Source organism: Ixodes scapularis, unplaced genomic scaffold (genome assembly GCF_016920785.2).
Source record: "Ixodes scapularis isolate PalLabHiFi unplaced genomic scaffold, ASM1692078v2 PGA_scaffold11__112_contigs__length_91849675, whole genome shotgun sequence".
NCBI classification, from domain to species: Eukaryota; Metazoa; Arthropoda; class Arachnida; order Ixodida; family Ixodidae; genus Ixodes; species Ixodes scapularis.
In genome coordinates, this window is record NW_024609837.1 from 85999245 (window position 1) to 86024867 (window position 25623).

At 46.9% G+C, this 25623-nt stretch overlaps 1 protein-coding gene across 13 annotated transcripts in view; it reads left to right on the forward strand.

The window, feature by feature from the left end:
• LOC8033946 (endophilin-A) overlaps positions 1–25623 on the forward strand; it is a 73293-nt gene that overhangs the window by 16490 nt on the left and 31180 nt on the right. For all 13 annotated transcript variants that reach the window (XM_029984971.3, XM_029984977.3, XM_029984972.4 and 10 more), the window contains exon 2: positions 11591–11636. In XM_029984971.3, the coding sequence (XP_029840831.2) occupies positions 11591–11636 (46 nt within the window). The remainder of the gene's footprint in view (positions 1–11590; positions 11637–25623) is intronic.

The window sequence follows — 25623 nt, forward strand, 5'->3', positions numbered from 1 at the left end:
ATGTCTGTGAAGCGTCGATGGAATGTCGTGACGACAACATGTCCGTAAGAGCAGCGCCACAGCGGGAAGTACGGTCACTCATAGGCATTACTTAGGCCTAAACGTAGTACCGAGGCGCTTTGGTGAAGAAAGCAACAACAGAGTTGGCCACCGTTCGTTTCAGTATCGGGTGGTCTTTCCGGCAACGCTTCTTTGGGGTGGTTTGGAGATTGTGTACGTGCGATGTAATATTCACGCTACCAAATGTCTGTTTAAACGGGCCCAAATGGCCCACCTTTCCTGACGATGGGATTGCCGCCTTGGTCGACTGCAACTGATAACGAACTCGTTCGCTAGAAGTCAACCATCATTTCTAAAAGCAGACGGCCCGTACGGCTCTGCAAAGCGGCGCGCGTGTAAACAAATCGCCGCGGCGTTTTTCGTGCCTTCGGGGATGCGGGAGAGAGCCGACGTCCAGGAAGATACGTTTTGAAGTAAGAGACAGTGTTGCCATCTTTTTTTTGCGCGCGCCGCTAAATTGAGACCAGGAAGTCACTAAACAGTCGCTAGATTCGCCGGGAAGTCGCTAAAATATTCGCTGAATTCCAAAAGCTTATTAAACCCTTTTAAAGTAAGTGAACCTGACATAATCTTATCTCAGGTATTTTGAGAAGTTAAATTTACACTGAAAAACAACTAGGACGTTTTTTATTTGTAATGTTTTTTTTGGGGGGAAACAACTAGGCGGTAAGTACGAAAGTACGAATAAGAAACGGGTACTTGGTAATTTTAACACGGAAATAATGCCTGTTTTGTCTTCAAGAACAGTTCAACGGAACAGTCTAGAAGAAGAGTTCTTCCTCGATAGTGACTGCGCTCAAGTCACCTAAATCTGCCGATGTCGACCGTTCATTGCCAGCTTTGTAGGCTTCAGCTGTGCCAGTTCGCCGAAAAACTACTTCTGGAAATCCTTAGTCGAAACACGTCTTTGCGTGCCTTTTGAGGCCAGCTCTTATAGTCAGGATGACGTTTGGCGGAGAGCACGTGGGTACGTGGGCGCGGGAGAGATGGTCTGCAGTGTTGATAGTGTTGACATTTTTTTAAAGTGCGCCGCTAAATTGAGCATATACCGAAAGCAAACTCGGCTAGAGAAGCAAAAAGGTTTAGCCCACGAGCATCTCTAAAATTGTTCAAAATAACAAGATTACGGTTGAACACCAAAGTCACTAAAAAAGTCGCTAGCCGCTAAATTAAAAAAATCACTCGCTAAATGTATAGAAAATCGCTAAATCTAGCGACAAAATCGCTAAAATGGCAACACTGGTAAGAGTGGCAGCAAGTTCCACGTAAATACCTGTTCGTTCGCACTGGGAGCGGAACCGCACTGTCACCGCGTTCTTGGTAACCGCTTCGGGAACGATCTTTTACGGCCGATTTTATGAATTGCTGGGCCTCTAGACAATGGCAACTCGATGCTGACGTGACGCTCGCCAGAGAAAGATGGGACCGGCATCGAGTCGCTCCCAAAAACTGCTCCAACTCGACATGCGTTTGCGTATGCCATCATGTCGGAATAAAATGGACATCTAATAAACGTGTACGTACCGATGTTGCGAAGGCAATCCAGATGTCGTTTCTTTCAGCTCTATAACAAACACAAAAAAAGGAGATGGAATCGAGAAGAGTCTCCCTTTTGACGAGAGCGTTCGTTACCCCTGCATGAAAACAAGTTAGGTACGACGAGGGGAAAGACTGGCCTTCTTACCCCAAAATAGAGGTCAGGGTTCAAACTATTCATGCGGGAAGGGTCCACAAAGGTCCCGTGGGCGTATTCCATTCATGAAGCCAGCCGGTCGTGTGCACATGGTATTGTCCCGGGTCGTCGAAGTCTTTGGTGGTCGCTTGGTCGGTGGGATCGTTGTCGTAGCTTTTTCAGGTATCCGTGGTTCTAGGTTTCTCTCCGCCGCGGTGTCCAGTTTCAAGTACTTTTTTTTCCCTTCTTTTTGGGACGCGCAATAGAGAGCACATAGAAATGCACGTTGGTCGTCGCGACGAGCGATGTTGCCGGCGATGTAGATTTGATCATAAAAAATGCGTAAAGCGCGAGACACATGTACGACGAAACCTTCCGATCCGACGTGCGGACTGCCGGAATGACCTTGGGGGAGAGGGTTTTCGTAGCATCGGAGAGCGTTGAAAACCCTCGCCTCCGATCGGACGGTTTCGTCGTACATGTGTTTCGCGCTTAAAGCTTTGTAGCCGTCGTAGGCGTGGTCGTAAGATTTCATCGTGGTACACACAATTAGCGCGCTAGGGGACGAACACTGGAAAGAAAGAGAAAACAGGACAGAGCGTTACTCCTAGTATGTCCAACTATTATGTTCAACCAACTAGGCCATCAAAGTATTTTGCTACAGTTGATTTCATTGTAGCCTACGAAAAACTTGCGATAGTTTCGCTTCGAGATTACGAATCTCTTCTTAGGTTTTGGTCTAAGATCGTTTCGTGAATAAGCTTAGTTGCGTGTTGCGGACGATGAAGACAAGGCAGACGGGTCGTAGAAATACGGCTCCAGGCCGAATCGCTTCTTGGCCATCGTGGCCACTGGTGATGCAGCGGCGTGGCGGCGTCCTTATCAATGTCATCATACCCACCGCTCTCGTCGGCGACCGTTCACTCGCGGTAGCTCCGCCTGCTCCGCGATATGGTACAGCCCTCGGGTACTTCGACTAAGCGAGATTTGCGATATTGTAATACGTTGACGCCTCCCAGTGGCAAGACTCGTAACTACGGTACGCTTGGCTGTCCAAGGCATGATGACGTCAAGACCGCGTTGGATCGACCGGATCTCCCGAGATGCATCGCGCACTTCGACGGCTGATTTTGAAGCGCTCGCCAAAATCCAGGCATTTAGAACAAAAAATTTAGCCATCCGCTTAAAAAAAAATTTGACTATGCGATTATCAGCTACAGGTTTATCTGATCCTATTTGACTTATCTCTAGATGTTCTCTGTATATTTTAAGTTTCGATTCAGTATCCTTGTGGCAGCCGTGAAACTGGAATGAAAAAAGATGAACTGGTCCCCCTTTATATTGTTACTGATAATACATAATAGGGAGTTTTAGTAGACCGTGTTTTCCCCTCCGCTAGCCCTCCGCTACGAAGACAGCGCCACTGCCCCTGCGCGCCGATGGCCTTGGCTGTAGAGTTCCGGGCAGCGGAGGGGCTTAGCGGAACGGGAAACACGGTCTACTAAAACTCCCTAATTACTACGTTAAAGCGAAAAGAATAAATAAACAAGATAGGACAAAAAAAAAGTAGAAATTGACACAAAGAACGCCGCTTGAACGTTTCGTTCTGTTCCTTTCTCGTGTACTTTGGATTCCTCTTGTTTTCCACCCAGAATCCAGCTTGCCTGCGCCGTCGCTGCTCAGCGTTTTCTTTCCTTCCTTATTTAATTCTTTTTAGTTTTCAGTTTTTTTTTAACCCAAACTATCGTTTTACGAAAATAAAAAAAAAAAAAAAAAAAAAAAAAAAACAGAAGAAAGCTTCAAAAGTATAACGTAATAATCGGCCAAACTCGTTGGTCGGTACAGTTGCTCGATGTTACGCTCTTTCGGAATCCACGGAAGCTGGTAGCGAACAAATAAACGAATAAAAACTATTCTCCGAACAGATCCGGTTTATGTTCTGCCACAATGCGGAAATACCGGCGTTGAGATCGCGGCCCCGCGTGATTTGATAATCGTATCCCACTGGAAAAATATCTCTAAAGTGCCCGTATTATTTTTTTTTTCTTTTTCAATTGCGTTTTAGGAAGTGTTGAGAAAGGTTATTGTTGTAGAAGATTGTGCTCGGACCCCTGGCCTCGTTTCTGTGCACAGCAATGTTTGCGCCCAGGAATTCCTTTTTATAACGAGGAGTTTACCTGGTTTGTTTGCGAACTATAATTAAAGAAATCCGCTGTGCCGGATTCTTTTTTTTTTTTTTTTAATGCCCCGCACTACCGATGCTAAAAAAAAAAAAAAGAATCGTCAAAAAGACAAAACGTGGGCTAAGATGGGTGCTGACAATATGTTTTGTTCGTGCGCAGGGTGGAAACTAAAAATCGAGATAATTTAAACCGTGGGCTAAATCAGACAGGTTTTACAATGATGCATGAAATAAAACTTTTTCTTTTTTTGCGCAGAATTGTTTTTAGAAGTTGTTTTGATTTGCCCTTTCTCTATCATGCCACGTTTTCTGTGTGGATTTGTTTTGCATTTAAACCGAGGAACCCTCGAGCGAGAAATGTCTCTACGAGTCTGAAACTCTGAACACCAGCGCGAAGCAGTGGACTTGGAAACAAACCGGAACGTTGAGCTTTTTTTTTTTTTTTCTATCATCCTTTATTTCGTCGGTAACTCGTTTTGCAAGTAAATTAAAGCTGCGAAAGAAACAAGCACAGCAAAGGTGTCCTTTGCAAGAAAATCAGAACGGAACAAAGCAACTAAATTAGCTCTTTCGATAAAGGAAATATATCGAGCTGTTTTTTTTTTTCTTTCTACTGTGGCGGGTTTTACTTAGTAAAAGTTCCATAAACTGTACTTTTTTCAAATTTTTTTTCTTTTGCATCGTTACGCTATTGTAGGGATCGATCAATCAATCTGTCATCGTGTTTAAAAATGCATTGGGGATTAAGAAGCACGTGCTATTTATAGCTTCTGTGATTTAAATCGGAATTATTTGATTTAATACGGATTACTTTGATCTGGAACAGAATGGTTTGATATAAATCAGCTTAATTAGACTTAAATCAGGCAAGATGGGTTTAAATAAAAGTATTCTGTATTAGATGAAATTAATCTCATTTAGATGAAGCTAATCTGATCAAATAAATGTGATTTAAATCAAAATAGTCCGATGAAACCAATCTGATACACAAGTCTGGTTTGAATCGAATAAATCTGGTTGATTCGATAAAAAATGATTTGGTTTTCCTCTGGTCAGGCAGGACGGCGCCCTCCGAAAATGGTGACTGCGGGAAGCAAGAGTCAGTGCAGGCTTACTGGATAAAGGTTATTCGAGGTTACGAAACTGACCCAGCCCCGTCTAAAGTCCAGTGACTTTAGCCCCGTCGAGCTGGCGTCTTTCGGAGAAGGGGTGGGCGGAAACAGGGAGCGGGGGGGTGGATTTGCGGCTTGGGGAGCTGGAGGACTCGGAGGCGCGTGCAAACATCCGGCGCGCCGTGACGGGACTCTGACGTCACTTCCGCCGGATCGATTCTCCCCTGGGGCTGACGGGACCGGGGGCCACGCGCTGTCGGTCTGACCCACATTGCGCGCGCCGGTTTGCTTTATTGTTTTCTCGCTATCTTTGACGGCTGTGTGGTTGGCCGAACAAAGGGCTCTCATCGACCTTGCCCGCTTGTGACGCCTGAATGGTGTCGAAACTTTCTTTTTTTTTTTTAACGCCGCAAAAGACAAAAAAAAAGTAAAAGGAAAACTTTTTTTTTTTTTTTATGGAGTAGAGGTTGGATGATTGAGAGCAGATACGAGCGTGGAGGTGTTATAAGTGTTTGTTTCATATCTGTACATTAATTCCCTTCGCGGCTAAAACAAAAAGAACAAAACCCACAACCACAAAAAGAAAACTCGACCAGTGGAGCTTGACAGCACATGGCTTTCATCTTGTAACGCCTGCTGCAAAACAATAACAGCAAAAACCAGCTTTTTTTTATATTTTTATGACATTGTTTTTAACTTTCGAATGGAGTAAACATATTTCTGTCTACGAATTAAGGCATGTTCACAGACATCCTACTGCTTACGGCCGAGTCCCTGCAGAGCCGTATACATGGGCAGAGTTTGGCCAGTCAATGATTCCGCCGCCGTAACGGCCCCCTCCCGAGTGAGCCAATCAGCCCGCAGCGCAGAGTGAGAGGCGTGAGCGCATGCGCGTTAACTCTTGGCTGCTCCCAGCTGAGAGAGCCGCCATTTTCATTCATTCGCGACGCACTTCCGGTCCCGGGCTGTGGGCGGAAGTGCCCATCTGAGACGTGCATTCCTGCGTTGTTTTGAAAGGAACCAGACAAAAACCTGCCTTTTCGTTAAAATGCTGCGACTGGGGCTGTACCAAAAGGGTCGAGAAAGGTTTGAAGGTCAGTTTTCATGCGCTCGGTTCGTCCGATAACGTGGATATGTGCCGTGAAAAGGGAAAACCAGACGCCGTCGGACCACGATTGCTTGGGCGGGAAGCATTTTGGGTTGAATTCACGGATACTTCTGGCCATCAGATTTATTTGTTTTGTTCCAGAATGAACGCCGGAAAACCTTCAAGTTGTACGGACCACCTGCGGACTACGTTTAGTGCGTCTTCAAGTTCAAACGGTCGCCTGATCGTTCGAACTGTCGTCTGCTCTTTCAGACGTTTCTGCTTGTCGTCTGCTCTTTTAGAGGACACCGGCCCGTAGACCAAACGTGGGTACGGTACTTGCGATAAGTAAGTGCAGGCCTCAAAAGACTTAAGTTTGAAGGTTGGTAAGCAGGCTCGACGTAAACAGTAGATACAAGATGTTGATCATACCAGTGGCCATCACCGGCTTGTTATGCCTGATTCACTTGTTTAGATTCTGCTTGCAATTTTCAGTATCGACGTCGACCATCTCAGCTACGGTTCACGCTTTTGCAGTCCGAGCGACGTCGCTACTGAAAATTCCGAGCGAAATCTCATCATGTAAATCAGGCTTTAGCGCGTACATTCTGCGGCGTCCACGCGGAATGAATCGCCGCATGTCAGATTATTCACGCGAAGTTTTGCGGTGTAACGAGCCTCGGTAATTTCGCTGACGCCGCTCAACTAGTCAGACACCGTTAGAAGGACGTAGAATCACCAATTCCAACGCAAAAAAGAGCGCGGGGACTCACACCGACGCCGACAACATCGCATTTCAATGGTTTGTTTATGGGCGACGGCGAGCTTCTTGCCCATACCCCCATCGCGCATGCGCGGCGCCGGTGGCATCCGCTAGGGGCGCTCCGGTTTGTTTGTAAACATGAGTTGGTGTATATTGTTATTCCTCGGTGGCTTAAAGAAGTTAACGAATGAAGTTTCTCCGCGTTTGAACGCAAACTTTTATTCGGGCGAAAAAGAAACAAGCCCGTAGCACACGACGCACAGCCTCAACAGTGCTCGACGCCAACAGCGCGTTGCGTCAAAATGGCGGTCGTCTCTTCTTTGCTAAATCCTTTCCCTCTCTTTCCTTCGGCGCTCTCCTCCCTTTTCTTCACTCTTCTCCTCTCCGGCGCCTTCGTCACCACAGACCCAGAGCCTAAAGGCCCTGCACACACCCACTGACAGACGAGAGAACACACTACCGCCATCTATCGGACAACCGTGGAACACTTGGCATTTCCGAACATTGCCTTTTCTATTTCGCGCATCATTCCTTTTTTATTGGCTCGGAAAACATTTTTTTGAAAAATGTTTTATAAAGTTCAATTTTTCATAGATAATACGCACATTTGATCTCGCAAAGACTGCAAAACGAAATTTGCTCCATAAAAAGAAGTTACAGGTTAAGAAGGTAGCGGCAAACGCCCCTCAAAGGGAATCATAAATCCCTGCGCCACCTCCGCATCCAATAGCGTCCCATTGTTTCCGTGACGTCGCGGCCAACGCCCGAGGAGGGTCTTGCCTTTCTGTAAATATTAGCTTTATCCTTCGACTTTGACTTAGCATTGTGGAAGCCACGTGGAAGCCACGAGAGGGAGATTACTTTTCCCCCTCCGATGGAAACAAATGCGACTATCGGGGATTAGGTTCCCCCTCCGATGGATACAAAATCCACTTTCAGGGGCTCCGTTCCCCCTCCGATGAATACAAAGGTCGCTTTCTTAAAAAGTGAGGGTCGCAGACAAGTTGGGGGGCACCACTGTGTGGCCTGTATCTATCCATTGAAGCGGAACAAGGAACGTTTCCAGTGAACTCTTCACTTTCGACTGCGGAGAGATCTGAAACGGGCGCAGCACGCTTGGCTTCTTGACTTGTACTTCTGGGGTTTTCGTACGTCACTTTGGTACAAGTAGTCACACGTGCTAAACGAAAAGCGCCGAATAAACATGGGCAACAAAGTAGACAAGACGCAGTGCACTCTCAACGAAGGTTTAAGGAAACAAACACGCAGTATGAAAACCATATTTTTGGCTATTCGTTTAGAGAATAAAACTCTGTGTCTAACAGGTGCATTGACGGGGCACTGACGCACTTGCGTTCTCCTTGCTTTCTGATGCAGAATGCATCGTAGAATTCTAAGGCAGTTTTATCCGCGTATCTCCCGAGAGTTGTTTGTGCTAATTCTGGTCACGCGGTCACCTATCTCAGTCCACTGCCAACACCCCCGTAGAAGACAAGGCCGTAGTGCTGACATATTTACTTCACCAGCGAAGGTCAACTCATCGACACAGACTGGAAACGAGTGCTGCGTCAGCACTCCGCGTCGAGTCAAGTTCGATCCGATAGTTGACTCAATCGTTGGGTCCAACATGTGACCAGTGTTGGCCTTCTCTCATGACATCTCTAACAGCACTACGGCTTTGTTATCGAGGAGGTGTTGGCACTGACCGATTTCCCAGCGGCGACTGTTGTACTGACCATGCATGACCATGCTTGCGATCTAGTTATCAGCGGCCCGTGGGATGTTTTGGCGGAGTGCCAAAAATGGCCCGCGTCGATATGGAGCGCGGTTGACGGCGCGAAACCGCGAAGTGTCCCACAAACTGCTGTCGCTGTAATAACAGCGAGATAATCAAAATTTTCGGTTTTATAAGACACTGAAAGCCCGAGCTGCACTTTTCTATTGTTTATTGAAAAAAAAAAATTAGTTATTTCAAACGCTCTGTTACCACTCGCCGACGTGCTGGCACACGCTTGTAAACAACCCTGACCTGTGCATAATCAAACTCTGAAGCGCCACTTGATGTTCGATATGAACGTATTACATGGTCGTGCGGATTCCTTGAATCATCTGTGTTGGATATCATAAGAACTACCAGGCTGCCTGTTCCACGTTGCGCTCGAAAGTTGCAGTGGTCCACTAAACGCGCTCGTGACTACTTACTCCGCAAAAACGCGATTGCCGTAGGCACTTTTCGATTTCTGTTTCTGCGCAGCTGGTATCTTGAGAGTTTCGAAATGATATCCGCCGGACCCGTATGATTCGTTATCTTCGTGTGCCTTCGGTAAGGGTGCACGTCTTGTCTGTAATTATTAGCTTAACTTGCCGAATACCATCTCGGCACGAGCGACAAATGAGGCTTTTCGCTTGCTCCAGCGATATCCTTTTTTTGTGCTATATTTTTTTTTTTGTACGTGGCAGTTTGCTCGCGTTGACAGGAACGTTGTCTGTTGATTTACCGTATCATCTGATAACGTCTTCACGGCATAATATGAGCACTTGCTGTAGGAAACAAAACATGTTTCAAAACGGCTACGTAATGTTTCTTTTTTTAATAATAGATCTGTTTTTTTTTTAGGACGGCATTTGTATTTTGTTTACCTCATAAGCTGAGACTGCAGTGGATGCTACGTCCTCGTTGAATCAGTCGTACTACCTTAAAGGAATACTGAACCGAAATTTGGATTTGACAAAATAAGGCCGCGGAAGCGTTGAACGGGACCCTACGAACTCCAAAACCTCACTCATTTCTCGACATCTCCGACGGATGGCCGTATTTTCGGAAAAGAAGGGCGGGATCAAGCGAGGACTCTGACGTGACGGTCTTCCTGGAACAGTTGAGAATGAGGGGAAGCGGCCTCGCTCCTCTCCTCCTCGCTTCGGTTCGCCGGCTCGACGTATGTTGCTCGACGGGACGAAGCGAGGGGGAGGGAGAGGGAACGAGAATCATGACGTCACATGTCTCGTCGGCCCGTGTTCAATCGCGCATTTCTTTTCCAAGAATATGGCCATCCGTTAGAGACATCGCTGTATAGGAGTGGTGGGTTCTGCAGCGTCCCGCCCATCGGTCCAGCTCGAAATGTCGGTTCAGTATCCCTTTAGGTCATTCGCCTTTCTTTCCCCACGTCACCGTGCACGCTCCCGGCCATACTCACACGCGGAGGGCCGGTTCAGGGGTTAAGAGGGAAGCGGCTGATTGGTCCGGTGGGCATGCGGAGGGCTCTCGAACTGCCTTTTGGAGGCAATCACGTGACCAGCTCTACGGGGACAAACGAGTTCGAAGTACCTAGAGGCGTTGTCGTCCGTGAGTAACAAAGTAGACAGCTGGAGAAAATAATATGAATATTAATAATTCCTTTATTTAAAAAAAAACAAGAAAAACAAAAAGAAAAATAAAAACGAAATGTTTTAAGGTGACCAGGGAAAAAACAGCTGTGAGAACAGCTTGACTGGCTCCTAGCCAGCCAAGACGGCAGTCGTGATGTAGGCACCAAAGGAATATGTGCAGTGATAAAGAAAAAAGATACAATGACATAGCACCAAAAGTCGCAATGATTCCCGTACAAACCGCCAAAATGTATGCTAGCCTCCAGGTTGCCTCGGGTGTTTGCAAACGCGTAAAAGTCTTTAAAAAAAAACAATTTTTTTATTAGAAAGATAAATAAATAAATAAAGCGACTATCTTAAAATTATAAATGTCCGCGTTTCATTACTTTTTTTTAGCTCTAGTTATTAGGCGCATAATGGCTATGCGTCACATTAGACCCTTCTCAAGAGTTCGCGTCATCGCCTATCTGCCATTGCGTGATCACGAACTTTGAGCATGTATTGGAGACGAGCGCTGTGTCGGCGTTCGGCGAAGACTCGGATCCAATCACGCGCTTTGTGTCCATGGATGCATAGATGCTAACGGCTGTACTTTTTATAACGACCGGCAGCTTACTTCACCTAGCCTAGTTGTACGTCATTCAACACTCAAAGCAATGGCGACCGCCAATAGTGCTCGATGGACTTCTGAAAAGGGTTCTTGTTCCTTTTCGCACACGCACAGGTATTCTCCCCGCCGCGATATATCATCATCATTATCATCATCACTTTTTAGGACCCTAGTAAGCATACAGTTCTCCGCTTCTGTTAAAAAAAATTTGTTAACATTTTTTTTTTTTTTTTTTTTGAGAGGGGGATGCACGGACGGACACATTTCCAAGATTAATAAACTCCGCATAAAAAAAAAATCCTTTAATAACTTTTTTTTTTATTTACTGCGTTCGACACCTTGAGGCGCGCTTAGAGATACTTTATTGGAGACTACATCTTGCTGCGTGAAAATACAATGACCTCGGCTCCGACGGCTTTTGCATAGTTGGAACGGCTGGAAACGCTGTCGTCGTGGAAGAACTCCTCGACACAGCGGAGACAGCCGTCTCTGCTGTCTTGGCGGTTCCGGTATCGCGGTGCGTCGGCGGCAGCCCGTCTATCTCGGCGCAGCACGATGCGCATGCGTTCTTTCGGACACGGTTTTTCCTGACCGCGCGGGGAGCATCTCTATGCGCGCTGCCTGATGCGCAGATGAGCCGAGTAGAATGTTCTCCATAGACGTAAAACATTTGGTGCTCATGATGTTCGCTTTTGTGTACAGAACGTCTTCTGATAGCTTTTCCTTCCCGCCTTACAGAGCCATGTGCCATCCACAGCGGACGTGAGACGGGCACCACCAAACGGTGAGTTCACATACCCGAACCTACGCGTTCAGCACGGCCTCCTTTCTTTGTACCTGCGGATTTCTTCTGCCCAGGGGGCCTAAGGCAAAAGGCCTGAAGCCAGGGCCATGGCTTTCGCTTGTCATACAGTGGACACAATACAAAATAAGGACGTTCAAGCAAACCTAGACACTTACAATAGGAAATCTCAACATTAGAGTATAAAAAGGCAAACTTCAAACAAGAGACAATCTGTAATACTGTCCTATAATTAAAAACAAAATACAATATTAGTAAATCAGGAGAAAATATGCACACATTTACAGAGGTCTAAATGGAAGAAAGGCAATGAAACTGCAATGCAAACAAGAAACTTTCTGTTGGATCGTACGTATACGATCCAACAGAATTTAGTAGAACACACAAGCGGGCACAGGTTTACAATACAGTAATGTCCCGTTACTATGAACCCCGTTAATATGGATACCCTACTATATGTACACCATTTTCGGTGACAAACTGGGGAAATTCGTGCATTTTTGTCTGATTATTAAGGACAACTCACATTATGGAGGATTTTTGGGCGGGAACGGAGGTGTGCATATTACATCACTGTATATAGCCGCCTCTGCAAAGTCCTAAACCTTCTGTTGCGCATAAATTCAGCTATTACTGCAGCAGGGGAAAAAAAAAGAACGAGCAATTTAACATGAAAACACAGTGTGCTTACGTAGCATTTACTAGCTAACCTTACTACTAACCTTGATTACGATGTTTAATTCGTTAATTGGCAAACCTGCGCGCAAACCTTGAGGTGGCAGCGAGTGACTCGCCGTTCGCGGGAGCTTGTACTCCCTAGTAATTTCTTGCGTTGTTAAAAGAATCGGCTGTGGGCATGATGGCCTTGAATCTTCCCTCTCGTTGCTGTTTCCATTGGCATCCTTTTGACGGACGGCTTGCCGCGGGGATGTTATTTCCGACGGCGCTTTCTTTTGTTTTTCTTTTTTTTTTTCTGGAGAGGAGACTCGGCTGGGGTTGTGGTCCCGCGGCTGAGTGATTTTCTCTCGTAGCCTGGAGACCCAAGGTCGATGGGGAACGACTAAAACAGAAAAAAAAAAAAAAGAAAGTAGTGAACAAAAAAAAAAAAAAAAAACCGACTAGACATTTTCAGGTGTCGGAGAGGAACAGGGTTTGTTGCAGTGTTCTGTCCGTTACCGAAAACGAGTTCGTCAAAAATTGATGCTTTAATAAGATTCGTTACTGTTCTCCAAAAGTAACAAAATGCCATTACGTTACATTAAAAAAACAAAAAAAAAACCGTTATTTTTTTAATTTGGTATAATTCGGCAAGCCGCAGGATATGAACCACGATAGCAGTTAAAATGTTAGATTGATTTTCCTGTTTATTCATTTCTTTGAACAAATTTATGCGATATATTTTTATTTAAACTCGATTGAATTGACTTCGCTTTCTCAGTGGAGTGTGTTGGAATGATGCTGCGGTGGAGAAAATGTTGTTTCCCTTGTTCGGCGCAGTTAGAGAATGCAAATTATAACGTTATTTAAATAATAACGAGGATATCTGGATGGATGGGTGGATGCTAATGGCTGTACCATTTATAACAGGCGGTAGCTTGCGCCGCCTAGCCTAGAAATTAAAAGTATGACTCATCCCCTCGACCTAATTTTCACTTTTGTGAACAGCGTTGCCCGACTTCTTCACAAACGTTTCAAACACCTGGAAACAAATTTATTGACGGAGGAGTCTGGTATCTCGCACAATATTAAAGCAAAACACCCGTACTGAAAGAAAACAACATATTTATTCGGACGATCCATATCTTATTTCATACGAAAGACCCGCGTGAATAAAATCTGCATGTCTCAAATGATATCACTTTATAAAATAATGCATTTGCGTTAAAGAAAAAAAAAATTGAAGAATTGTGGGCGGGATTCGAACTTACGACCCTTTCGGTTGCGAGCAGTTTTTTTATGTTTAGCTATCGCGTTCCACTCTTAAAGGTGAAGCTTAAAGGCCCGTTCACACACTTGCGACCTCTTAGAACCGGGTGGCTTGGAACCTCTTAATATCTCTTACGACGAGAGGACGGACTGGCGCCATCTATTGGGTAGCGGTGTAAGCTTGGCGGTCCGGCATATTTTCTATTTCTCTCGCGCATTATCCTTTCTTTCTTGGCTCGAAAGACTTTTGTCAACGTTATAAACGAGCCTTTCTTATAGGTATTACGCACATTTGACCTCGGAAATTTCGCAAAACCTTCGCTCTAGTGAAATGCAGTTCCAGGGTCACCGCATAGATAGCGCCAGAATGCCAGTGTGTTCTCCTAAGATATTTTAAGAGGTTTCAACAGCTCTTGTCTATCTCGGTCGTACTCGGTTGCAAGAGTGTGAACGGGCCTTTAATGTCCACGAAGTTTTTTTTAACTTTTTTATTTTAGTAGGGACGTTAATTTTAAGTTATCGAGTTAGTTTGTTAATGTGAGACAATACACCCGATGAATATATTGCAACCATTGACCCCCAATTCCCCTTTAGGTGACGTCAGCTCGTTTCCAATTTTCGCGCATGCGCGTAATGCTCGAACTTTTGTGGAACTTTGAGTTGCGACATGCGTTGTCTTGGCTGGACTCGTAGCGACTTGTTTCAAACGGGCGGCTGCCCAGTGGACCCCTTTCAAAACCCCACCAAGCAACATTGGCTGTCGCCATTTTTTGGGGCACGATGCGTGTGATTGGCTCCGGGTCCTCGCCGAACGCTTATGTAGCGAACTGGAATAGTTGGCGCGGCAGCCACTAGGTGGCGCACACGCTTGAAAAAAAAAAAAGAAAAGAAAAAAGAATTAATGAAATTGATTAAAGACATTTTTTCTCCCATAAAACTTACGACAAAATTTTATATAAAAAAATGGCCATTTGCACGAAAATTAAACAAAGCATTCAGTTATCCCGCGGGTGTTGTGTATGGCTCTCATTATTAATTCCTGGCTGTCGGATGTGTCATGCAATCGGGAGTTCTTCACTGCGTGGTATACTGTTGGAATGGTAAGGGAAGGTACGAGTGATACTCGTGACTAAGAGCCAAAGGCCTAAAAGGGTTCGGCCGTCTAGGCTACGCAACGTTATAAAGGGTACAACCGTTATAAAGGGTATAACCACTAGCATCCATCCACCCATCCATGCTCAAAACGTTGCCGCTGCCCAGTGCCATCTAGCGTTTCCAATTGCAATCGAAGGCCGTCTTGACGTACGTATTTCGTCGGGCACCGTCACTTCCGTGCTTTAACGGCAGGCGGGAATCGGTTCTTTCCCCTTCACTTCTGGCTGCATTTTCTTCCAACTTCGATGGTCAGTAATGGAGGCGACTGATCATAAGCTGCGCTCGGAGCATCGCTGTGGCCGCCGCCATTTTTGGTACTTAGTACAGAGTGGGCGAGATTGGCAATGGTTACGTTTCGAAAATTCTACTTCCTTACGTTTTATATAAGTATGGTATGTGGAAGCTGTGGCGATATCGTTTTTGCCCTGTCGCAAGCTGTTTCAACATTTCCAGTAGAGAGGGGGGAAATCGGTTTCCCGCGATTTCAGACGAAGCTTTAGGTAACTGGCTACAATGATTTCATGCATAAAAATGGCTCAAGTGTTCTTACTTTGAGTGAAGGGTTGTCCAAACATTAACTTCTGGGCTTCCCCGAGGACGGTCTCATTGACGGCAAGTTTCTTTGTTTACTCCACTGCAAGAGCAAGCTTGCTAGCTCAGCCGTAGGCGCACTAATACGTTTGATTTTTTTTTTTTTTTTTTTATCGGCGTTTAAACGTTGGACAGATACCGATTCGACCTCTGAACACCCGACATAAGGATCGCAGCACACCATAAAATACTCGCCTCCGAACACAGCGTACATGCTTCAGTGTTCTTTCGTGCGTTTACAATAGAGATCAGTTCAGAGCCCCAAGGAGGTCCTCGCAGCGGCCATGCCGTCGTAGCATCAACGTTGCATAAAACTTTTAGAACTGCACGGTAACTGTGTAAAGAATGGACCTTTTTCCAGTAAGCTTCTGCGCGTGCGTACGCTCTCTCTCCTAGGCCTATCTTCCCGCTTTCGCCATTTTTGCGGGGCAGCGCACGACCAACATTGTCAGCATCTATCTTCGCGCGTATTTAGTCTATTTTGACATTTCGTTTTTTAGTATCGATAGTATTGGGTATAAAACGCACTGAGAAAGGATAGAACGGCATGATGCCAATGTGTCCTGACGGGCGGAGGCATGCTGAGCTCCCCTTCATAGTTCGCAGACAACTCCCCGGGATGTTTCTGCTTCTTTTTTTTTATTGCAAGTACCGTTTCTTTACAAATAAATTAGAAGACCTTGGAACCTTAATGCTCCTCGTATATCACACCCGGGCGATGACGGATGTATGAGCGTAGTGGCCAGCTAAACTTGGAAAGGATCCATGGTCTGGCCGAGAAAGCTTCTCTCTCTGCCGTTAGTTCGAGGGTGCTAAATGAACGGGAATGCTAATTGAGGCTGCCTTGATAGAGACTCGTTGAAGAAGCGCCTGTTTCGGCTCGTTGTGGGATATAGCGTTTTGTGAGGGCTGTTCCGTCCCTCTCGCCTTCTCGCTCTTTAACGGCGGCGGCTGCGACGTCCGTGGTGGAACTGCATGGCCCCGTGTATTTCGAGTTCGGCCTCCGAGGTTCTCAGATTAGAAAGCGCTTCCCCCCACCGCCTCGACGACGAACGTGAACGTTGGAACGCTCACCGGCGCCGTCGCGTCTGCGCTTCCGCCTCTTTTGCCGTCTGCTAATCAATCGAAGCGCGACGTGTATACGATCGTGCGTGCGCCATGTTCCTTTGAACGCTTTACGAGGTACTCTATCGGGCAATAACGAAAAGTGAACGGTGGAGCTTTTGACTCGTTTTCACCTTAAGAACCGTTGTAAAAAGTAGTCCGGTTCCTCGCGGAGCATTACTAATTTCCCCCTTTATGCAGATAATTAAGGTGTATGCGGGCGCATTTTAAACGAGGTATATATTACCCAAACAAGACGTAAACGTTTCAAACGCCGAAAAAACATCGCTTCTTCCTCCGACAACAAACATCTTGTAACGACTATGTACTTCGCGCTCCGTTGTGGCGTACGAACGGTGCGCAAAACTTCCTTTTTTTTCTTGAGGTGAAAATGAGTACTAGTGGTTTTGGTATCGCGTGCAAATGCGAGCACTGTGAGTTTTTGATTTAGCTTTGCGCGTTCTGCACTGCGCGTGCGCGGGAGCCCGAACCGCGGTTTTGGATTGGCGCATGGCGACGACGCGCATGCGCAGCGCGGAGCACGCGGCGCTAACGCAAACACACGCTTCATGTTGTGTCTTACCGCACCCGACGCTCCGACCCGAGGTTGTAGCGAATCAAACAGCACCAGAAGTGCATCGTCACAGCGCTTGTTTTCTTTGTATATATATCACCTATATATCCTATATATGCTATATATCACCGCGGCTAAAAGCAACCACACACACAGTAAATGTGCCGCAAACTTGCGTTTTCTTTTTTTTTTTTTTTTTCTTTGTGCGCGTGGGTGGTTTAGCTGCTGATAGGAAAGCCCCAAAGACGACGAGTGCCGTCGTTCAGTTCCTGGGGTGGGTGGTGCTCTTAGTTCAGGTGGCGCATAGGGCAGGGTTTTGTGTGGAAACAGATTACGTCACACCATTGTCCCTTTGTGACGCTGCATGCGCTTCCCATCAGCACCACCCGGATACGAAGTCTTTGTGCTGAATTTTCTGGGTCTCCAAGAGGAGAAGCGCGCTTTCCACTCTTATTTGTTCCGCGCACCCTTTCTGCACCAGCTGCTTCTGCTCCCGTCTCTTTTGCCCTTTCCATTCCTCTCCGCTCCGCGCGCTTTCTCGTACCACCTGCTCCTGCTCCTCCCGTTCCTGCGTAGCTCAGTCAACAGCGCGATCTGCTTCCACGCCAGTGACTGGTGTGGGGTTCAATCCCTAACACCGCGTGGCGTTTTTTTTTTTTTTTTTTTTTTTTAAGATTATTTTTTTGTTACGGATTGACCGAGCTACAGATTTCGTGCGTACGCGGCTCTTTAGGTTGGTTGGTTCTATAAAGCAACCGCTTTAACAAGTCCGCGGAAAGTTACCAGTTTCCCCCCTTCGTGTGTTGAAATAAGATATATGAAGGTGGTATCTTAGGTTAGCTTTATGTCATTTTCTCCAGAGCCATAGATAGGGGAAGCTCTTGACTAACAAACCTGCTTGACAACTCGTCAACTGCGTCCCTGACACGTCACGGGAACGCCGTGGCCACGCCCCAGTTAGCCATCTTCGATCCCAACCGGTTCGCGGTTCTCTCCAACGTATGACTATTTTATTCTGTTTTAAAGCGGTATTTATGCTATATCGTGTTTATTCAGGAACTACCGTAAGTTATTTCCCGGTTACCCTTTTCAAATATTCATCCGTATTCGCGCGACACCAGCTTGGTGCGTCGAGCAAAATTTCGATAGTTTCCGTTTTAGTTAATTTCTTGTGTTTTCTGAGCTGGACACGACGGCAACAGCTTCTTATTCGTAGCTGGCGAACTTTCGGCAGAATTTTTGGGCTTAGCGAGGAGAGATAGGAGGTCAGTGCATTACAGAATGCCATCATCATACGAGATATTTTAAGAAAATTGTACGTTAGAACGGAAGATTAGCTAAAGTCATTCGTCCGACATAATCGTTTTACGGAATTTTTTCTATTATTTGATGACCTTTCTTTTATCGTACGTTAGCTCGTCAAACGAGATGGCATATGCTCGATGCGAGACTCCTGATGTGGGATGATCGACCCGTGCATGCCTAGCGAGCCTCAGCCGAGCTCTTTCATCAACGCATTCTTGTTAGCTGCGTTAGACGACTCTCCATAAATGGTCAGCTATTTCGCTTTGAAATAATAAATTTCAATTTACTCGCTTAGCCGTTCGTAACAGTGTTGAGATCTCAGCACCCATCGTCGTTTCAGTAGATAAAAACGAACGGGACAAAAATAACACACAAGTTTTTTTCTCGCGTAAAGCAACCTTTATTGGAAGTCATGGATTCGATTCATTCACTTCTCAGTTTAAAAAGAAAGGCAGAGAAAATAGTGTGTGTCTTGGCCACGGCTGTATCGGCACAGCGTGTGCCACGATGTCGAAGCTACGGAACATCAGAGACCCGTACGCGTATGATCACTACTGTGATGGCAGTTCTATTCCATTAAAAAGAATAATTGGTGTCAAAACAAACATTCATATCTTCAAAAGACAGAAGCCTGCCGAGAGCGTTCACTTGATTTCCACCAACTATACATTTTAAAAATATTTCTTTTTCTTTCTTTTTTTCAATTTATAAAGAAAAAAAAAAGTTGACAGTTGTGGTTTGAGCATTTAACGGCACAAGGGGATGCGAGTTGCTTGCGCGGTGTGTTACAGGATAGCAGAAAGCATTCCCCATCGCTTTCGAAACTTCGCTGGTGCTTGTTCGATTGTTCACTCGTCGACGGAGAAACGAAAAGTTGCGCTCTCGTCGTCTCATCAAGACACGAGTGAAGGAAACAACGCAACGAAGTTACATCTACTGGTTAGCTTCACCGAGTACTATTGCAGCGAGTATCGCCATGGCCCGCATACTCGCTGTTATTTCGTCTCTCGGCAGTTCCGTTACTGAGCTCATCTCGTAACGCTTGCCCGAAGCCCTTTTTCCAAGAAGGTCGGTGCGCGTCGCATGCATTTGAGATGCCCCGCGTTCCAGGACGACGCGCGGCGAGCGAGCGTAGCCATGGCAACTGTGGCAGGCGTGGAATGCCGCCCTCCGCTCCGTTTCACTCTACGGATGGACCGCACCGGACGGCTACCAGCCATCGCAGCCAATCCAGCTCTGTGAACGAGCAGGCCCCTTTCGAAGGTCACGTGCCTTTTATGCGGCATTGGATTGGCTGGGACGGCTCGTAACGCCCGCAGCGGTCCGACCTAAGATCAAACGGAGTATCGAAAGCGTGTATTGCGATGGGGACACATAGGTTCGAAAGTAGAGCGTGTTACACGGATTCTTGAGATATTTAGTCGATTTTCGATAAATTCTCAGCCCTGTTTAATTTTACAGGGCCGGATTTATGGGTCAGGTTTGGCCCGGGGGGGTCTTAGCAACGAGACGTTACGCTAGGAACAAATTTAGCGTCACGGAAGAATGTGACGTCACTAATTGCCATTTCGCCCAAAACAAAAGTTTTTTATTAAAAAAAAAAAAAAAATGGTGCTCCAATCCACTCTCTGAAGATCGTTGGTCAGCGAAGCTGTGGTATCACCTGCAAGAGAATGGGGTCGCTGCCGAGCACAATGAGCCAGAACACGTAATCGCAACTAATAAGGTTGTGCTTCTCGAAAAAAATACGCGGACAAGGAGGTATACACGACGTTTCGGGCGGTCGCCCTTCTTCAAGTAATAGGCGCGAAAGGCGATTGGCTACTGCGCTATACGAAATGCCGCCGCCGGTCGCAACACGCCGCCGCTGGTCGTGTTGCCGTTTCTTTTCCCTTTGAGCCCTGACTAGGCGTCGCCTACCCATCGCAGTGCTGCAGCAACAATGAAATCAGTCGCTATACTCCGTTTCATCTGACGTTTCAGCGCAGCGGATGTTAGGAGCCATCGGAGCCAATCGGAGGCCGTGTGAGTGTCACGTGACCTTGGAGAGGGGGCACAGCGACGCGCGGAAAGCGTATCACGGGCCACGTCCACAGAACAAGATTGGCTAAGATAGCTCGTAGCATCCGCTGCTTCCGGACGTAAGGTAAAACGGGGTAAAGGCGGGTTCTTCTTTTATATATTAAAGGCTAGTGACGTCACTCCCTAGTGACGGGTCACTCCCCACGACGCAAGCTGCCGTCGCCGATGCAGCAGGCGCCGTTATCATTCATTATGCGGTTCGCACTTCACACGAGGTCTTCGAATGACGTCGACCCCTTTCGAAGCAGCTGCAAACCTAACCTTTACCAAAGCGCGTGGGAGGGTGTTCCTATTTTTCACACGCGCCTTATCATCCATCATGTGGTTTTGATGCTTGTTTTGTGGTTTTCTTTATTGAAACGAATACTGAGCTGTATGCTGTATGTCTGATTTCAAAGGAGATACTTATGCTGGTAAGGTACGTTGTTGGGCTAGTTGGTTCATCTTAGTAAAGCATATAAAATAGCGCCACAAAAAGACAAGGACAAAAAGTATACAGGACAGGTGCTGGCGCCTGTCCTGTATACTTCTTGTCCTTGTCTTTTTGTGGCGCTATTTTATATGGTATACTTATGCTGTTTTGCCTTCAATTGTTCGTGATGAGTTTTTTTGCTTACAGCGACGACACGAAAATTTGCTTGGCTAATAGAGGTATACAGTTTCGCTGGAAAGAGAGCAACAGATATATGCCCTCTTCCTCCCCCCCCCCCCCCCCCCCCCAAAAAAAAAAAAAAAAAAAATCTTAAACGTGATTAAATAGAAATAGAAGAGGGGGGGGGCTTCCCCCTCTCCCCCCTCTTCCTTACTTTTCCTCTCTTCTTAAAGGGACACTGACACCCCCCAAAAATGTATTTTTATTTTTTGCCAGGCGCTTCATTATGGTGTCGGAGGACTACCCAATTAATATTTTGCAACAGAGTAGCGTATTTCTTTAATAAAGCCAAAAGACGCAACTGCTCGAAACCGAAACCGAAACCCGACGGTGGTTGGAGAAGTGGAGAGAAGAGAGTGACTGGCGGAAGTCACGTGGCTACGCCCGACCGTGCGTTTTTTTTTTTTTTTTCCTCCTCTCCGGTGGTAGACGACACGACATGCGGCGTGCGATGCGGCGTGCGGGAACTGCTTGCCGTGCGATTCTTTTGCAGTTATGTTTGTTCCGCTCGTTGTTATGTACCCCAAGATGAGTTGTTTTGTACATTGAGGAGTTGGAGATGAGTAGTGAGTGCCCGTGGTGAATTTCCATGATCGGCTCCGAAAAGAATAAACCCAAGATGTTGCGTGAAGAGCTGGCTCACATGTCCTGCATCCGAAAAGAAAAGTGGCATTGTCGAAAGATCAACGGGATCGGGACCAATGGCTGGCTGCAATTCCTGTAGAACATTTACGGGCACCTCGGAAAGCGGACGCTACCTGATTTACATGCTCCTTGCATTTTGTGGAAAGTGATTACATTGAGTTCGCAGGTGTCAAAACGGAAATCCCATACCGTTTAATTCAGCGAAGTATCGTCCACAACATTTGTTTGTTATTTTTGTGTTTGTTTCTTCAGTGAGTGTAAAAAAAAGAAAAAGATATGTAAACATCAGAAAATGTTTGAAAAAAAAAATGCACGGAGGATCGAACCCGGTCCTACCGCGTGTGAAGCGGACGTCTTTCCCACTGAGCTACTGGGGCATCTCGTTTTTGGTGGATCTCTTTCCTTAGTAATAATTCAGCCGGTAAACTGTAAGTTGGAAAGTTTGCTGTCGATTTTTCTCTAGCAAAAGCACTCCCGGGTCGAAGTCGGGAAGCACCACGCTTTGGGGACATTCGCACCTAGTAAAGAAATCGTACGCGTGCATATTCAACTCGAAGTAGACACGTCGTGCTTGACGTTTGCGCGAGCGTTGTCTTCAGCCACGAGAAGGGAGCCACGGCTCGGCGACCTCTTCGTGCAAATCGGCTTGGTGGCCGGGCGTGTCGTACGGGATGAATACCAATTCTTTTGATCAGTCCCAAATTTCTCTTTTAACGGTAGACAGAATTCGCCGGTACCGCGAACGACAGTTCTGAAATAGAGGTCCCACGCCCGTCGTCCGCTGCCATCGCCGTCCCCGCGAGTCCCACGATACGCGAAACGACGAACGCACAGAATGCTTCCGGTTGTCTGTGGAACTTTTTTTTTCAATCAACGTATTTACAGCTTTTTAGAAGCCACAAAAAATAGGTTTCATATTTTTTTCTATTTTTAATATTGAGTGTGTGCCTTCAGTGACCCACGACTTTGATTAAATTTGGTGGTCGCATCGATACCTTAGAAAACGGCCCGTGACCGCGAAAAAGAGAGTGAGCGAGACTCGAACCGGCCAATTTTTGATCGGCGGTTTTCGGGCGGAAAGAAACCGAATTTCGAGCCGCAAACTCTGTTCTGGGTAGTTGAGCCCTCATATGTCACGTACAACTAACAACCTCGGCGAGCATAAATACCCTGTCAGTGTCCCTTTAAATTCGCTACTGTGTTTTAGGGTCTGTGCTCCGACTTTGGAGATAGTTCGTAAATTTTAGTATGTAGCCGTCCATATAACTTGGCACTCTCCGACTTTGAGGGTTTCTGACTGACAGCTGTTTAGTACAAGTTCACTTTCTGCTCCCGAGGTTCCGAGAAGCGATGTCCAACTTTAGTAACAATTGTCATAATTCTAACCCACCTTCATCTTTTCTGTATTTCTTACTTTCCCGTCCTGTTTTTTTAATCTTTTTTTTTTTTTTATTTATTTAGGTATATTATGATTATTATTCCGTTCTTTTCACGGGTATCCATGCCACGCGCAGTGAGCATTTCGGGGTGCTTTTGTCGCACGAGCGCCCTCGAGTGACTTGTACGGAGAAAAAATGAGGGAGAGGAGGTGATGACAAAGCGCGCGGTGTCGTCGGAGCGCCCCGAGCTCTGGACCCTGGTCGGAAGGATTAGTGGGTAGAGGCAAAGGCCTTTGTCAGAGATCTACCCGCTGTCTCCCTTTAATCAGAGCGAACTAGAGGGTCGTCTGCTCCTCGCGCGGTGTCTGTCCTTCGAACAGTAAATATCCTGGGGGAAGCTGCTGGCCACCCCGTGACCAAGCACACAATGTCCTTACAGATCCACACGCGGCTGGGACGTTACGCTGCGGCGGTGGAGCTGCCAGCGCGAATCTGGCTTCTGCGCATGCCCACTGAGCGCATGCGCGGAAGTGGCGTCACGAAAACCGGAGTGTCACGCTGTCGGATGTCGCGATCCTGGTGGTTGGTCGTAGAAGTACCGGCAAATAGCACGGGCAGACGCGAGTGTCTCTGCCGTCGCGGCGTCCCAACTCCCGGCTGCCGAAGCTTCCGCGGACTGTCAAGCTGTAGGGCGCCCTGCAGCGGAACGGGCGTCTGCCACATCCACTACCGCTGCTGGGACGCCGCCAGATCGCGACCGGCGGCAGCGTTACGCTTCTATGACGTCATCGGGCGCATATCGAGGGACCGCTTTTTTCGGACTCGGTAAACAGACCAGTCGGAGACGCGTTCGGGGCACCCTACCGCAACCAGCGGACGCGGCGGAGGCGAGAGCCGGGAGGAAATTCGAGAAGAACCGCGCGAGTCGAAAGCGGTCGTCGGCGCGAGCCGGTCGATTGCCTGGCGCTGTTTTTGGACCGAGTTTGCGCAGCTGTTACTACGAGTTCGACGGATCGTATTCCTCGGAGCTCCGAGATGCAACAATTCCCACAGCGACGCGCTTTGGCTCGCGCTCGCCGCTAACGCCGGATAGCGCGTGTAGCTCGTAGCGTTGGCTTCGCCTCGTATAACAGACGCTGGCGGGAAAGCCGACGCGCCGTTGTACCGCAGCGAAGGCTAGAAGCGCGAGCTCCTATACTCTGTTTCATACTTAGCGTGCAACGCTGTCAACGCTACTGGCGCGAGCGCGTGGCTTCATCTATGCTTTTGTTTTGCGCGAGATCGCGTGCAAATGATCAACGATATCAAGCCCCACACTCGCGCCAGTAACTTTGACAGCGTTGCACGCTAAGTATGAGGCAGAGTATACGTTAGTGCAGGAGAGCGTGTGCCGCCGCCATGTGCCCTAGAGCAAGGAGCTCGCGCTGGTAGCCCTTTTCTGCGGTACAGCATAAGGTGAAATAGAATAGAGAGCACGCATTCTTGGCGGAGGTCTGAAATGTCACGAGCAAAATCCTTCTCTCGGAGCGTATATTATTCCTCGAGGGACCATAGGTTCGGCTGAATGCGGTGGCCCCATCGTACCTTTCCAGGAACAAATTAAACCATACCTACATTGGTAGCAGAAAAAAAAAAAAAGAAAAAAAGTAGACGTGTTTGTAAAAGCGCTACCTTTAATTTTAATAGTTTATGAAGTTAAGCTATTTCTAGCGCTGTCAGCTAGCGGTTTACTAGTTACTCTATACAAGATGCTGAAGTTTTATTTCAAACAATATTTGAAAAAAAAAACACACACACAAAAGGTACACAGTGCAATATGTGGAGGTGAGTAAATGGCCAGGGGCACATAATATGGGATATCTAATTGTTATGGCAAGTTGCACAATTAACTAAGCTTTTAAGGCGAAACCTTTGCCTGTCCCATTAGGCGAAAAAGCGGTGGCATTGTGCCCCGAAAGATGGTCGCACCAATACGTCGTCGAGCACGCGCCTCATCGCAAAGAAAAGCGGAGCAACGCAGATGCTTTGTCACGGAAGCCTGCGGGGGCGCTGAAGGTCAAAGCGGACGCGCCTCAGAAATAAAACGCAGAAAAGCACAGCAACGCGTACGCTTCGTCATGGATGCCGTCGTGTCGTATTTGTCGAAAACGAAGTGAACGAACTTTAAGCGATACTGGAGGATGAGCAGTATGTCGTCTGCATCTTCGGTCGGCATTTTAGGAAAACCTCGTGGAGTAAACGTATCGAAAAAATTCTAACTCCCCGATTGACCTGTTCCAACCGCATCACACCTGCCTCGTTCCCTGGATTTACGGAGGACAGAGAGGAGGAAGAGAGAAAGGGGGGGTCGTTTTGGTTGAAATGCTTTTGTGGTCTCGTGCTTCTTTAGACGTTTGAGTGATGACAGAAATTGTGGGGTTTGTAGGTTCCAATATTGTTTTGTAATTAATATAGAACTCGCCAAAATACTTTGCGCTCTATAACTTCACTGCATGGGACCAAGGAAAAGAAAGTAACAGAATTTCTGAACACTTAATTCTTGAACCACGGCTTTAG